Raw genomic sequence first — 15,390 nt, forward strand, 5'->3', positions numbered from 1 at the left:
CTTGAGATGACTGGGTGTTTGTGTTGCCCTCATCATTTCATCATCATTCCTGAAAGTGGAGAGATTGGACTGAGCAAAGATTGGGAATTTGTACGGGCATTAATAACTGCGCAGTTGAGTGCCCCACAGACCAAACATCATCACAATCGCAAGTGTGCACATTGTACGCAACCAGTAATAAAAGGTACTAATTGGTGGAACTGAAAATATTAATGATAGCATTTTGTTGAGAGTTTTCATAAAGATTATGGTAATTGTAGATCGGGCATGTGTTGAAGTGGTGCATGTACCTTGGGAGTAAGTTCGCCATCCATGCTGCTGTAACTATCGAATCCAATTGCCTATTATAATTCACACGGTCAAAATAAGTGTGTTAGCTTCATCATAATGAGGAGCAACTAACACGTCCTCAATGTCCACCTTATTGCCCAGCTCGAGCACACACAGGCCTATTCTAGATCTCCATGAAGGCACTGTGCTTTGAAAAATTCCAGAATAGCACTTTCCCGGGAATCGTATTTTTGAGCCTTTATTATGCGATTGGTGAATGAAAGAACTTCATGAAGATTACTTTGAGAAAATGTGAAATTTAAGTTCTATAATAAGCAAGAATTTGCATAAAACTCTAAAACATCCATGTATACCTGTCTATTAGCATGATCATTTACAACAGTATCTATTCTATAACAATGACTACAGTTCCTCTTCCAAATTATGAAAGCTCACCTCTTACTTTTTACTTCTTCGAAATATTGTTCATGCATCTTGGAATGATATTAAATGATTTTCCAAGTTTGTGATGCTATTTTTGCTCATGGGCGAGCATTTCTGCATCCACTGAAATGCTGCATCCTTCTAGATTCACTGACTGCATTTCTGTTCAGTACGACCAACGCTTTTTCCTCTAGAGATCTGCAGCAAGAACTGAACTATAAAACTGTTATGGAAGTCTCAAGAGACATTTATTTAGATATTATACAGATAGGATAAACTTACGGTTATTGTTACCCAACATTTATACATGTAGAATCTTTTCTGTAGACATCATATACAAATTTTCATTAAATGCTCCATTTTATGTCATTTTCTGAAAAATTCATTAGATATAATCTCAGACTGCCCATTTCTGATAAGAACATAAAACAGAAAAACAATTTATGCCAGGCAGAAAAGTTTTCATGTGCAAAAATAACAGTGCACCTTGCATGACACTGAAAGTTAACAACATACAGGGTCGCAAATTGCTCTCGAGGCACTACCAAGCTGTAGTTGCTTTGTAGAAAGAGGGTGTTCCTAGCAGTGACAATTATAAATTAAAAATCAAATAAGGTACTAACAATAATATTATGACAAGGATAGACTGCTACCTGCCATACAGAGGAGACACTCAGTCACAGACAGATGCAACAAAATGACTCAGCCAAAATCCTTTCTTCTGAAGTAATGCATTTTCTATAAAGTGAGTAGCAATCCATCTTTTTCATTATATTGTTAAAAATAATAAAAAACTATGTAGGGCTGCTTCAATGATTCACTTACATTCTCTGCAATAAAAGAAATTGCTTTTAGGAGCAGACAGACACGCTTGATGCGGTAGTGCTTGGCATATATGTATCACTACCCCAATAACTGCTTCTTGAAGTGATGAACCTTTCACAGCAGAAGTATCAATACATTAGGCCTTTTCTGAACCCACACCAATTAAAATTGCACACAAAAGACAGCATTATTTCTTTTATTAAAATTAAGGAGAAGTGCTATGTTGCCATTTTGTAAGAAACTCATTGTACACTTTAATGTAGTGCCTAGTCTATGTAGGAACATTATTGGACATTAAAAACATGATTGTGTCAACTGGAAAGTGCTATTTTCTCAGTCAGATGTTCTCAAGAAAGGATTTTAAGGAGACGTTTCTCAAAATGTGTCTGATGTTGCACACAAATTACCTCATGTAATTGACTGTAGCTAAAAACTTCTTGACACTAAAATTCACTATCAGAATACAGCAAGCATTAGTGAACTAGGATAATAGTCCATATAGTATCTGATCTGTAGGACTACCACCATGTCTTACAAATTAATTTTCTGTGATGACCTCAGATTTTATTGTAAGCTGTAATGCATCTGGGTACAATGTGCAAATGGTTTAGAGGATACACTTTCAAATCAGATGCTTCATGTTAGTCTTTAGTAATGTTGTTGTTGTTGTTGTGGTCTTCAGTCCAGAGACTGGTTTGATGCAGCCCTCCATACTACTCTGTCCTGTGCAAGCCACTTTATCTCCAAGTAACTACTGCAACATACATACTTCTTAGTGTATTCATCTCTTGGTCTACCTCTATGATTTTTACCCTCCACACTTCCCTCCAATACTAAATTGGTGATCCCTTGATGCCTCAGAATGTGTCCTATCAACCAATCCCTTTTTCTAGTCAAGTTGAGCTACACAATCCTCCTCTCCCCAATTCTATTGAGCACCTCCCCATTAGTTATGTGATCCACCCATCTAACTTCAGCATTCTTCTGTAGCACCACATTTCAAAAGCTTCTGCTCTCTTCTTGTCTAAACTATTTATCATCCACATTTCACTTCCATACATGGCTACACTCCATAGAAATACTTTCAGAAAAGACTTCCAGAAACTTAAATCTATACCCAATGTTAACAAATTTCTCTTCTTCATAAACATTTTCCTTGCTATAGCCAGTATACATTTTATATCCAGTCTTTAGTAATACACAAAGATATCTAGATGATTTACCATATGGCCAATCCCAATTCAGTTGGAAGATAACTACACCAATAGCTCATTAATTAAAAACCACGATTTAAAGTAAAAACTACTGTGTAGTTGTTATTTTGGTACACGGTCACAATACAAAATTTGTGAAGTTACCTGTGTTTCCAGTGCTTTCTGCCAGTTCTCACAGTTGCATTTACTGTACTGGACCTAAACACTCCTCATAAAAAAAAAGTTAGCCACCACTGTTGTAATTCTTCCTGCAGTTCATCACTTCTGGTCTCAAACATTTTATATATGGCTTCTGGCACCTCCAGAACACCACTTTTCAATTCTTGTAGGAGTAACTGTTTCTTTAAAATTAAGGATTGCTTATTTTTACCAGCAGCGGTGCTTGCAGATAGTTGCTTTATTTTACTACCTATAACTTTCCGCAGAGCAATATCAGCTTCATGAATGAGATTAGGAGCACATTTTTTATGTGCATTCTCATCATCTTCATTATTCACAGGTAAAACTGGTTCCTTAAGGCTATCCTCTATAACCCGGAATACAGTTTGTGCATCTCTCTTATCAAATGGCGATTCTGAAGAGAGACAACAGAACCATTTCTCCCACGAATTTTTCTTACTGGGGCAGCACAGTTTTCCTGCCATTCTAATAATAGTATCTTGTGCCACACGATCATCTGATCTCTGAGAGTTGCGACTACAAGCCACCTCTGCTGAACAGTGTAAACAGATTTCTGCAAAACTTATTGTATATCTTCTTGCCATTTTAAAATATTCATACCGCATACTACTGTAATACATATTGTCATCTATGAGGACCATTGTAGTTTCGTCTGTAGCTTGTGAAATGTGCCTTTTGGTCTTCTCTATTTGCATACACTGCAAGTAGTCGTCTAGTTCTGAATAGTTCTGTGTTTTCAGGAGGCAAATAATATTTTCAACTACAGCAACAACCTTCTTACGAGTTTCACTCCACTTAGTTTGTTCAAGCGAAAGTAGTGGCACTAATGCATCATAACAAATATGAATTATACTGTGATTTTTTTCACCCACGGATCCAGAAACATTAACGTCGCCACTCAACTTCATCAACACTTTTGAGAACGTTGTTTTGCCACTAGCTGGCAAACCAAGTAAAATAAGCAACACAATCTCACTTTCCTTATTTTCCATGACAGCACAATATTTGCAATTCTTAAGAGTAATTTGGTATACAATTGCTAAATATGACTTAACCCAAACTCATTTGACAATGTCTACATAACGTTACTATTATTTCATGGCATCTGCTTATTCAACTTCGACAGTGAGCTCTTATTTCCAACAAATTAAACGTTTCGATATAATCAACTATTCAACACGGTTGCCGGCAACTCCACACCATTTTTGAAATTGTCACTGCAGCACAAAACACTAAATCTGACACTTGACTCTTTAGCGCAAAAAACAGACAACTGTCGAAAATGTGTGACCAACACTGAAGAAATAAAAAGCGAAAACATTTTGAGAAGGACCTAAATTTTGGAACAAGACACTCGTATGATTTTAATACAAATAACAAAAAAATGAATAATTTATATAGATCCACCAACAATAGCACTATGCGGCCAACTACTGACAGCATATTTCACATTGTACCGCCACCACCATATCCCTGCGACGCGTTGCCACTAAACTCACAACCATCACATTTTATGCTTCCGTCTAGAGCTAGAGCGAAGCAAAACATGCGTCATGCGTAGGAATGAGGAGTGTAAGATGTGAGCTTGCAACAAAAGGTCATCTTTTATAAATACGATGATGTATATCTGGGCGAGTATTCATGAACTATATCAGCAGACAAGTGCTGATTATTGCTCCCAAATTACGGGAAACTTGTAAATTTTCGATAGCTGTAACACAATCAGATATAACTGTAAAAAACCACACCCATATCAGTGCCCATTAGCACCGAGACACCTGTAATTTTCTGAAAGTTAATAGAAGAATAACTTCAAAGTTGAGCAAATTTAGCAGTGTATTATCCCAAAAATGAATAATATTAGGACGCTACTCACTGCCGATACCACTCCATTATTTTAAGTGTCTTGTTATCTGACTTACCTGTTAAAGACAGCCTGACATCAGTGGAAACTTGCTTGATACTTGTAAGGATGTCACGAATCGGGACATAGTAAAAGTCTTATTGTGAAATCCATTGCAAATTTTAGCTCCCAGATGTAAAAATTGGCGCTTCAGCGTTTTTATGATTAGGTCTTAACAGAGGTTCGGTTGGACAAGAAAAGTATTAACAAGCTGCTTCCTTGAATTAACAAACAGAAACTAGTTTTCAAGTTATTTCTTGCCTTGTGGTATAGACTACATGATATGTACACCAAATAAAATGTTATGTATTGTCTTTCCCGACTCAGTGTCGGCTGACGTATGCAAGGATTTTCGTTATATTGGCAGCATGCTGGTGAAATGAAAAACGAGAAGCATGAAAGCGTGCTTTACACCAGATCAGCTGTTTATATAAACACAATGTTATCTTCATGAAGCAACTTTCTTTATCAAGAGAACCATTATTTCTGTCTTTTTATTTTTTGTAGCCACAGTTACATCACGACAGAGAAGTGACGAGCACTTTTGGTGTCATCATTAGGGTAGTTCTCTCATACGTGATTGTCGTGAGACTAAACAGCGAAATTGTAGAGAAGATTTTTGATAGATAGTCCAAACAGATACTGAAATTCTGAGTCAATCCATGATGAACACTATACGCTTCGTAATAGGTAAGTGCTCTCTCTCTCTCTCTCTCTCTCTCTCTCTCTTTTGTGTGTGTGTGTGTGTCACATAATACGAAAAAAAGTTTTAGAAGTAGAGTGTGTGCAGGCATAGCCGTCACGCTCTGCCGACGAGCTAACAAGACCGACAAATTATCTGTGATTTGAGGGAAAAGAGAGAGAGAAGACAGTGTAAAACACAATCCAATTCGTCTTATTCTTTCTTCAAATACTTTCGCCGCACTTGTTAGATACAAAACGTTCTCATCCGCGAATATTAGTAATTACAGTGTTATGGAGTCATAATTACTTTTCTTTTCCCCAGAAAGAATTGTAATAAGGTTGCAGACAGAAATTTGACACTTAGAGAACTTCCGAAGCAAGATATAACTTATACAGTGCACGTAACAGTTATATTTCCCTCTACCTCTTCCTGCTCGATCTAGTAACTTCGACCTCCATCCCCCGCCACTGCTTTTTTTCACCCCTCTGCAGCGTACAGTATCCAGGAAACAGCATTCACAAACCAAGTATGACTGTATTTGGATGTACCAGTACTGTTAATCTGCTCCAACATCTGCATCTACACTCTGCATACCACCTTTAGGTGCATGGCAGTGGGTGTATCCCATTGTACCAGTTATCAGGGTTTCTTCCTGTTAGACCTACTTTCACTTGTGGAGTGTGGGAAGAATGATTGTTTGAATGCCTCTATGTATGCAGTAATTATTCTAATCTTATCTTCATGATCACTGTGTGAGCAATACGTACGAGGGTTGTAGTATTCCCTGTAGTAATCATTTAATGCTGGTACATGAAACTTTGTTAACTGACTTTATATGGAAATGAACCTGAACTCCACTGACATAATTTCTGGTTTTGTGCAGAGACAAATACAGAATATTTTTGTATAAGGCACTCATGGTCTTCAGTGTATTGTTGTAGGGTGACTACATTTAGTTTGATCTCTTACTGCCATTTCTCTCAGTAAGAGCATTGTGCAGACTGACCTCTTGATTATGTCCCATAAATGTTTGATGGGATACATGTCAGGCAATCTGAGTGGCTGAATCATTCAAAATGTTCTTCAAACCAATGATGAACAATTGTGGCATTGTCATCCATGAAAAAAACATATTTGTTTAGGAACATGAAGTCCATGAATGGCTGCAAATGGTCTCCAAGCAGCCAAACATAACCATTTCCAATCAATGACTAGTCCAGTTGGACCAGAGGACACAGTCCACTCCATGTAAACATAGCCACACCATTATGGAACCACCTCCAGCTTGTACAATGCCTTTTTGACAACTTGAGTCTATTGCTTCATGGGATCTGCACCACACTCAGAACCTACCATCAGCTCTTGCCAACTGTAATCAGAATTCATCTAACAATGCCACTGTTTTCCAGTCATCTAAGGTCCAACCAATATGGTCGAGAGCTCAGGAGAGGGACTGCAATGATGCCATGCTGTTGGCAAAAGCACTAGCATTGGTCATTTGCTGCCATTGCCTGTTAACATCAGATTCCACTGCACTGTCCTAATGAATACGTCCCACATCGATTTATTCATGTAGTGTTGCTTGTCTGTTAGCACTGACAGCTCCATGCAAATGACATGGCTCTTGGACATTAAGTGAAAGCCATCATGCACTTCGTTGGCCATGGTGCGAGGTAATGCCTGAAACTTGGTATCCTGAGCACACTCTTGAATCTGCAGAAATTGGAATATTGAATGCCCTAATGATTTCTGAAATACAATGTCTCGTGTGTCTAGTTCCAATTACCATTCCACATTCAGAGTCTGTTAATTCCTGTCATGCATGCAGCCATAATCACTTAGGAAAGTGTTTTACATAAATCGCCTGAGCACAAATGACAGCTCTGCCAATGCACTGCCCTTTTGTAACTCGTATACATGATACTACCACGAACTGTATATGTGCGTTTTGCTATCCCATGACTTTTGTCACCTCAGTGTATGCTTGCATTCAGGATAGTGCTTGCATTCAAGGTAGTGTTAATTGTGTTAACAGTGATACACAGCAGTGTAGATAGGTTTAACAATGGAAGATTTGGACAGTAATCACATTGTGCAGTGGAAAATGGCACATTTACACCCCAATGAGTTCTTCCTGCTGTAAAGCCAACTATATCACAGTACTTGCATTACTCTGTGATTTGTATTTTACCTTTCGGTGTTTCCATATCACAGACTTGTTCACTGTTGTGAGGACATTTTCACAGAAATAAAGTTAACTGGAACAACAAAATGACTAAATCATAATTATGTTATCACTCTAATCAGTTGCCAGAGGTTGCAGATTCCATATACCAAAATACACAGGAGATATCCCTGAATGATCTCCAAAATTTTGGTGACAGAGTTCAGATTCACCGTGCATAATATTCATGAAGGTATATAGTTACATTAGAAACAGAAGATAAATTTTGTGCTTTGTGTTCCTCTAAATTGCAAGTTATCTCATTAATCAAGCAGTAGAAAATCCAGGAAGGATTGCAACAATATTATGAAAAGGAAAGCTGCTACTCACCATATAGAGAAGATATTGAGTTGCAGACTGTCACACATAAAGCTTTCGGCCAATAAGGCCTTACTGGCCGAAAGCTTTATGTGTGATAGTTTTTTATTGTGCCCATCAGCAACTCAGCACCTCCACTATATGGTGAGTAGTAACTCCCCTTTTCACAATAAAGTTATCTCTTTCCTGTACTGATATGCTCTTTGAAGGACAAATAAAAATATTTATTATTTTGTACAAAATACTCCTCATCTTTGACATAGGTCATCCACAACTGTTGCTATATTTGATTAAATAACAGTTCCAGCTGCATGTATGTATTTATTTTCACTAAATAAGATACGTTTTTTATGTAGCTGGAGCTGCTATTTAATCAAATAAAAATGTTGTCAAAGTATGCGTAATATGCAGTTCTTATATTCTGTGCCCTTAATGGGGTTAAAAGCTGGAAACTCTTAGCCTACTTGCTGAGATATTTGGCAATGATCAGCATTTCATGTGAATATTTCGTATCTGAAGTGGTTGATTCCATATGATTGGTGAAAGCTAATTTGGAGATATGTCTGACTTGGCTTCTGAATTGGGCATTACAGGTTATTTCACAATCTGACAGCTATTCGCACAAATCTTCCAAGTGGATTTACAGTATTGGTATGTGGATTTACAATTTTGGTATGGATTATGCTATGTTATTATATGTCAGGGGCTTCTAAATTAAAATGCTGAATGGTTATTTGTGCTATTCACTCAAGAGACCCTTCTACTCAGGAAATTTTAATCAAAAGTAATCAGATTTGCAACTTATTGCAGTAGAAATTGCTGATAAATAAATGTGAATCTCAAGACAGGATCAAATGTAAATCAAAACTGTTAACTAGGGAAAAATTTCTATGATTTTTATAATTAAATTTGAGTGACTTTTGTACATCATACTTTAAATGAGAAATTAATATCAGTGATTACCTGTCATGTGCCTTTGTGTAGTTTGATTTGTATATTGCAGAGAGGATGATTATGGAGAAATTTAACTTGTCATGCTCCCATTCCCTTGTTATCTCCTCATATTGGCTCACTGTTGTCTGTAGAATAACTGCAATTTTTAAGTTTTACTTATCACTGTTTCTGCGTATAAAAGACATCATTCTGATAACATCTGAATTCTGACGTCATAAGCTTTCTTCTAAATTTCCATTTCTATTTATTCAGATTATTTTCTTGTTTTAATTTGATGGGACTAGCTCATGTAATTTTTCTTCATAGATGAACATTGAACATGTATTTTTGCAGGATGAGCTCATAAATCAGCATTTCCTCAGCATGTCAGTAATCCCATTAAATTAATTTTATAGTTAAAAGAGGAGATAGACTGGAATTTTATCATTGGGGAGAATACTGAAAGATATAGCCTTGTCGACCATGTCAGTCTGAAGTTTGTCATTTGCAGTTTTTAATTTTGTATAAAGAAGAAAATATATTGTTTTATCAGTGTCTTTAGAAGTGGAATAGAAACTTCAAATAAGCTTAACTCTTATGTGAAAGAGTTCAGTATATCTATGTAGCAGTATGTCACTCAACTGTGACTAAATGTATTTTCTTCATAAACTAGCTCAATCTTTGTGAGATACTATGCGTATTATTGATGGCAGACTTCAATCAAAGGAAAATTCAGTTAAAGTTAAAAAGAGAGATAGAGATTGCTCACACTGTGACAGCCATTACTGTGATTTGAAAGTGAGTTGTTTGATAGTATTTCAAATCATAGAAAATGCAATAAAACAGCAGACCATTTATTGCAGATAAATTTACTGCTTAACGATGACATTAAAAAAAGTCATCCATCATAACATCATCAGCAAGGCGTGCTCGAATGTTTCACAGAAGACTGATAATTGTTAGGAATCTCATGGCAGATTGGTAGTGATTTACCCTCAATTTTACCCTTGGAATGAGTTAACAAAAATAAATGAATAAATAAATAAATAATCAAGTTGGATGACAGGCATAGACCTTGCAGATTTTCAGAAAAAATGAAACATCTCAGAGATACAATGTTCAACAGGGCACTCTGAGCTGTCTCCACTAAGGAAAAGACACACAGTTTCCCATATCACAACTAGAGGCAGTTGAAATTGTATTTCCTGCTTCCATATACTGTACAACCAATAATTCCAGTAGTGATATTTTGCAATTAGCCTGCAAACTTGAGCCAGATAAGACGACCAACCACCCTGCAAAGTTGAATTTTATCTTCGTTGATGACCACACAAAATCTGAGTGATAATGACTGTTGGGGATTGGTAAGTGTTTGAAGAACTCTATGATGATTTGCATGGATCTTTCAGAACATTCTGGTAGAGTACATGTGCCTGTACTGAGGACATGGTAGGGTTTTGGACAACGATAACAGTGGAGGTTCAATTGCAAGCAGTCATTGCACAGTGGGGGAGGTGCAATTCAGAAACTGAAGGCTACTCACAAGCAGAACTTCTAAGCTACAGCTAACAAACCTGTGAATTATACTGTTAAAAAGATACGCCAGTAAGACAAATAATTTGACAACTCTGATGGTTGCTTCTAGCAGGTGAAGTGCACAGCTCAGCAGACAACAGCATACTAAGGTGAGTGCCCTTCAAAACAAAGAAGTGGACTCATCCAGTGTTGAGAATAAGAATGCGTTTCTGCGCAGGTGCCAAGTTATTTTACACTAGCCCTACATGCACTTTATCATTCACACTGTGCAGAGAGACTGCCACAGTCACTACTGTTTCTCCAAAATGACGATCTTCTCTCTGAGTATTTCATGATTTGACTTTTTCCAAAGTCTCATAGTTTTTTAAGCATTTGTCACACATATGTTTGTTATATTGTTACTTGCTTCTAGATGAACTCAGTTACATAATGGTTGTGTCAGGCAGTTACTGGGTTTTATGTCACTCATTTTTAAGGATCACCATGTAGCCTCTTTAGGTAACTTCTTACTTTATGTATTCATATCAGGAAGAAAGCAGCTACTTTGAAAGGTTGAAACAAGTGCACCTAGTTTCTGCAGAAACACTTGACTTTGTTATTATAGTGTGACTCCTCTTTATGACCAGTGTCTTAAAAATTGTAGCCATTCAGTCCCCAGGAGGATAAGAGTGCAGTTTTATTCCCATTCAGGAAATTTATTATTTCAATGTTATTTTCCAAATGTAAAACTTCCACTATAATATTTTACTATGCTTCATTACCTCCTGGTATTCTTTGTGGTCAGGTCGACATCTTCCAGTAACTAATAACATGAAACAACTGAAATATTTGTCTACAAAAGCAGCATCACAACCCTTGTCAGAATCTGTGACTGCACCAAAGACAGCAATCCTTATGCTGAACATGGGTGGTCCCAAGACAACAGATGAAGTCCATGACTATTTGCTTAGAATAATGACAGATAGAGATATGATTCAACTGCCTGTACAAGGGTAAGTAAGAAAGTGTATTTCTGTGTTCTGCAAAATTGTCAGGAAATTATGTGCTTTTTGTCCTAGGTTAGAATAGTCTGAAGTGGAGCGTGCTTCTACTATGGAGATTTTTGTTCCAAGTTAGCCTCAATAATTTTACATAATTAAATTACTTTTACATCTTTAAATTTACTGGAACACATAAGTTGATGAAGGATTCACCCCTCCCATTAAAGATAGTCACTGCCTTCCAGAATAAGAATGATAGGCAAAATATTCATGACAAATAAGTAGACAAAGTATTAAGTGAAAGTCTTTGGTTTTTTTTACACATTATATTCGCTCTGTTCCCCTAGATTGTGTCAAAGAAAAATACAATACATTCTTAAACAATGATACAGTCATTACTCTCCCTGATCTCTGTATAAAATAAACAGTTAAAATAAAATGCTGGTAAAAAAAAGAGCAGCAAGGGGGTGGGAACTATGCACATAGATGATGATTAGTAGTTGTAGGGGAGGAGGAGGGTAAAGTAAGATAAGCCATCAAAACATACAACTGGAACAGTACAGGTTACGGTTAATATGCTAATACTGAAATTTGTGCAAAGGTCATTCATTTTTGAAGTCTCCTGTGCTGCAGTTGACTGTTTCAGTTCCAAGAAATGTGCTTGGCAGTGACACCAGTTCTTGGTAAAACATGCAAGTTTCACCTTGCTTGGTCTACTAGGTGGGACACCAGCCATACACTTGTTTAGTTTTGTGCACCAGTTATAGTGAGGTAGCAATGGGGTTGACATGAGAGCATTTCTGCATGATGATTTTGTATGTAAGGTAGGGTCAAATGCAAATTGGTGTGTGAATATTTGCAGCTGGATTAATGAGTTCAAACATGAGAGAAACTCTTGAAGATGAAAGTTGGTTAGAATGCTAAATGAAACATGGTTAGCTGTCAAAAGGTGATGCCCAAAGTCGTGAATGAATACTATAACAAAATCCTATTGAAAGACCTGTCTAAAAACCCCAAAAAAATTGACTGTCAGCAGCACCAAAGTTGGCATTCAGACACTTGTGCACAACACAGAAACATGAACTGAGGGTAGCAAGCCAAAAGCAGAATTACTAAACTCAACTTTCAAATATTTATTTCTAAAGGAGGATCCAGGACTACCTTCTCAGATCGGTTCTTATACCACTGCATATGTGAATGATATAGATGTTGTTGTCAGTGGCATCAAGAAACAGTTGAAATTGCTGAAATTGAACAAGACCCCAAAATCAAGTGGACTCCCTTTCAAATTGTGTCAGACTTTGCTGCTGAGTTAACCCCTCCTTTTAAACAATATGCATGATAGATCCCGTCCATCTCGACAGCTAAGTGGTCATGGGACTGCTATGTGGAGAAGCCAGGTTCCATTCCTGTTACTGCCAGAGATTTTCTTTGATGGAAGGAGTGATATGATGTGTACTCAACCTCAAGGTGCCAATTGAGTAGCTTCTTGGGTGATAAGTGGCAGACCCAAGGTCAAGGAAGCTGACAAAGGTCAGTAGAGCTGTAGGCTAACCCCATACCACATCTGAATGGTGCCATTGGCAGAGGATGTCATGACAGCCAGTCAGTACTGAATGGCTCATCAGGGCCAATACACGGAGTTGAGATATAGCCATACATCTCCCAAATAGAAAACTGTGGCCAGTAATTGGGAGATAGCATACTGGTATCCCCTGGCACATCCTTGCCCTCGAGGCAGAAAACTGTCCCCAAAGGAAGAAAAAATTAGCAATTATCAACACCATGAGGATGCAGAATGCAATTGAAACCACTGCATCAAAGGTACACAATAGGGATCCACAACAGAAAATACAACATGTAATTGGAAAACAGTGTCATTTTGTGCTGTCCATTGGCAACAAATTCTGGAATAGTTTCCCCATTCACATCTCTGGAATGGAATTGCCAAGGGAAAAATGATCATGAACAACACTCGAAAACCAATGAAGAGGTAACATTTTATGAATTGAAGCATGCAATTTTAGAAACCTAAATATGGAAGGAAAGATAGCAAATGTGAAAAGGCCACAATTAGATGCAGTAGAAAAGAAGAGGAATATAGGGTAATATCAACAGCAGTAGAAAATTATATTACAGGTCTAAGATTTGTTATGAATAGGAAGTTAGGGTAAAGAATGAGTTATTGTGAACAGTTCAGTGATAGTATTATTTTCATCATGAGGAATAAACAGCCAGCATGCCAAAGTCAGAAGCAAACAATTGAGGGGGGGGGGGGGGGGGGGAGAGAGAGAGAGAGAGAGAGAGAGAGAGAGAGAATCGTAGGTTAGGTGATGAGGATACAGCCTTGGTAGCAGGAATAGGAGAAGCAAAAGATTCCTTTAGTTGTGCTATGTATATCAGCTGGTAATAGCAGATAAAGAATCACATGTCAGGAAGCATCAGTGTGTAAAGAGGGCTACTGACAGGTTGAGGAATGTTGGTTTGTGCCTGAAGTTCTCTGAGGCTGTAGAAGCTGTGATATGAAAAACATAGCTGACAGTTCAATTTAAGAGAAATTAACAGCCCATAAAAGGACAGTCACAGATGTTGGATAGATAAGTGCAGGTCAAGGAAGGTAACTGAAAGAAACTGTGGGTCACGGAAGAAATATTTCACTTGATTGGCAAAAAAAGGAAATACAAAAATTCGCCAGAAGAAAGAAATAAAGCAATATAAGTCACTCAGAAATGAAATCTACAGAAATTATAGAGAACCTAAATGGAAATGACTACAGGATAAATCAAAAATGAAACAATTATCAGGCCAGATTCAGCATATAGAAATGTCAAAATAATTTCAGTGAAATTTAAGGTAAAAATGCCAAATTAAAAGTGCAAAGGAATTCCACTGTTAAACACAGAAGAGAGTTTGGTTATCTGGAAAGGGCACACAGAGGGTCTCTATGTGGGGGAAGAACTGGGTGTTGATTTGGAAGACATAGGGGATCCGATGCTAGAATCAGAGTTTGACAGACTTTTATGGTGCAGAAGGAATAGATCACATTCTTTAACAATTTATTAAATTGTAATCCACTTGATCATATTCAAGTTAGACTGTAGACGTACTATCAGAAAAATATCATCTACATAATCCCTAAGACATAAATGAGAAATAAATGCGAAAACTATCACACAAGCAGCTTAACGACTCATGAATCTTATAAATGATTTGCCATCATATATACAAGAGGCAGAAATAATTTTCTTTGTCCACAATGTGAGTGCTACAATCATAACTAATGGAGAAGCATTTACTCTTCAAAATGTAAATAAAATTTTCTTGAAAATTAATAATTTGTTCTCTGCAAATAGACTGTAGTTAACTAAAACACAATACATGTAAGTCTGTACTGCATGAGGCATGATCACACTATTAGAAATAATGTGTAAGAATAAATAAGAATAAATCAAAAAATGAGACAGACTATTGTAAATTATTAAGTATTTATATAGATAAGAACCTGAACTGGAATGCGCATTCTACAAATCTTCATAAACATCTAAGCTCTGCAGCTTGTGCATTACAGATTGTATCAGATTTTTGGAGAGGAAAATGTCAAAAAGTTGACTTTCATTCCTATTTTCATTCACTAATGCCTTATGATGTCATGTTCTAGGATAGTACATCACTGAAGAAAAAAAAGAAAAAACCTATTTGCTGTACAGGAATGTGTAATATGGATATATGTGGTGCTCACTCCAAAACCTCTTCTCAGTATGCCCAGTTGTTTAAAGAGTTAACTACATTTACTTCCTTAGGAAATATTTTTATGCATATATTTTTATGCATATGAACAAAGAAATATTTATATGCCAACACAGTGGTAATTTACATGC

General features: G+C 36.9%; 2 protein-coding genes across 3 annotated transcripts in view; one reads left to right on the plus strand and one right to left on the minus strand.

Annotated features, from left to right (window-relative positions):
- LOC124613999 (L-seryl-tRNA(Sec) kinase) overlaps nucleotides 1–4,184 on the minus strand; it is a 49,889-nt gene extending 45,705 nt beyond the window's left edge. For both annotated transcript variants that reach the window (XM_047142799.1, XM_047142798.1), the window contains exon 1: nucleotides 2,898–4,184. In XM_047142799.1, the coding sequence (XP_046998755.1) occupies nucleotides 2,963–3,925 (963 nt within the window). In that variant the 5' untranslated portion in view covers nucleotides 3,926–4,184 and the 3' untranslated portion in view covers nucleotides 2,898–2,962. The remainder of the gene's footprint in view (nucleotides 1–2,897) is intronic.
- A 1,012-nt stretch (nucleotides 4,185–5,196) lies between these two features.
- The window catches only part of LOC124613998 (ferrochelatase, mitochondrial), a 67,782-nt gene continuing 57,588 nt past the window's right edge, over nucleotides 5,197–15,390 (plus strand). Inside the window, exons 1-2 of the mRNA XM_047142797.1 lie at nucleotides 5,197–5,526; nucleotides 11,317–11,524. Coding sequence (XP_046998753.1) covers nucleotides 5,499–5,526; nucleotides 11,317–11,524 — 236 coding nt within the window. The 5' untranslated portion in view covers nucleotides 5,197–5,498. The remainder of the gene's footprint in view (nucleotides 5,527–11,316; nucleotides 11,525–15,390) is intronic.

This window comes from Schistocerca americana, chromosome 4 (genome assembly GCF_021461395.2).
Source record: "Schistocerca americana isolate TAMUIC-IGC-003095 chromosome 4, iqSchAmer2.1, whole genome shotgun sequence".
NCBI lineage: Eukaryota > Metazoa > Arthropoda > Insecta > Orthoptera > Acrididae > Schistocerca > Schistocerca americana.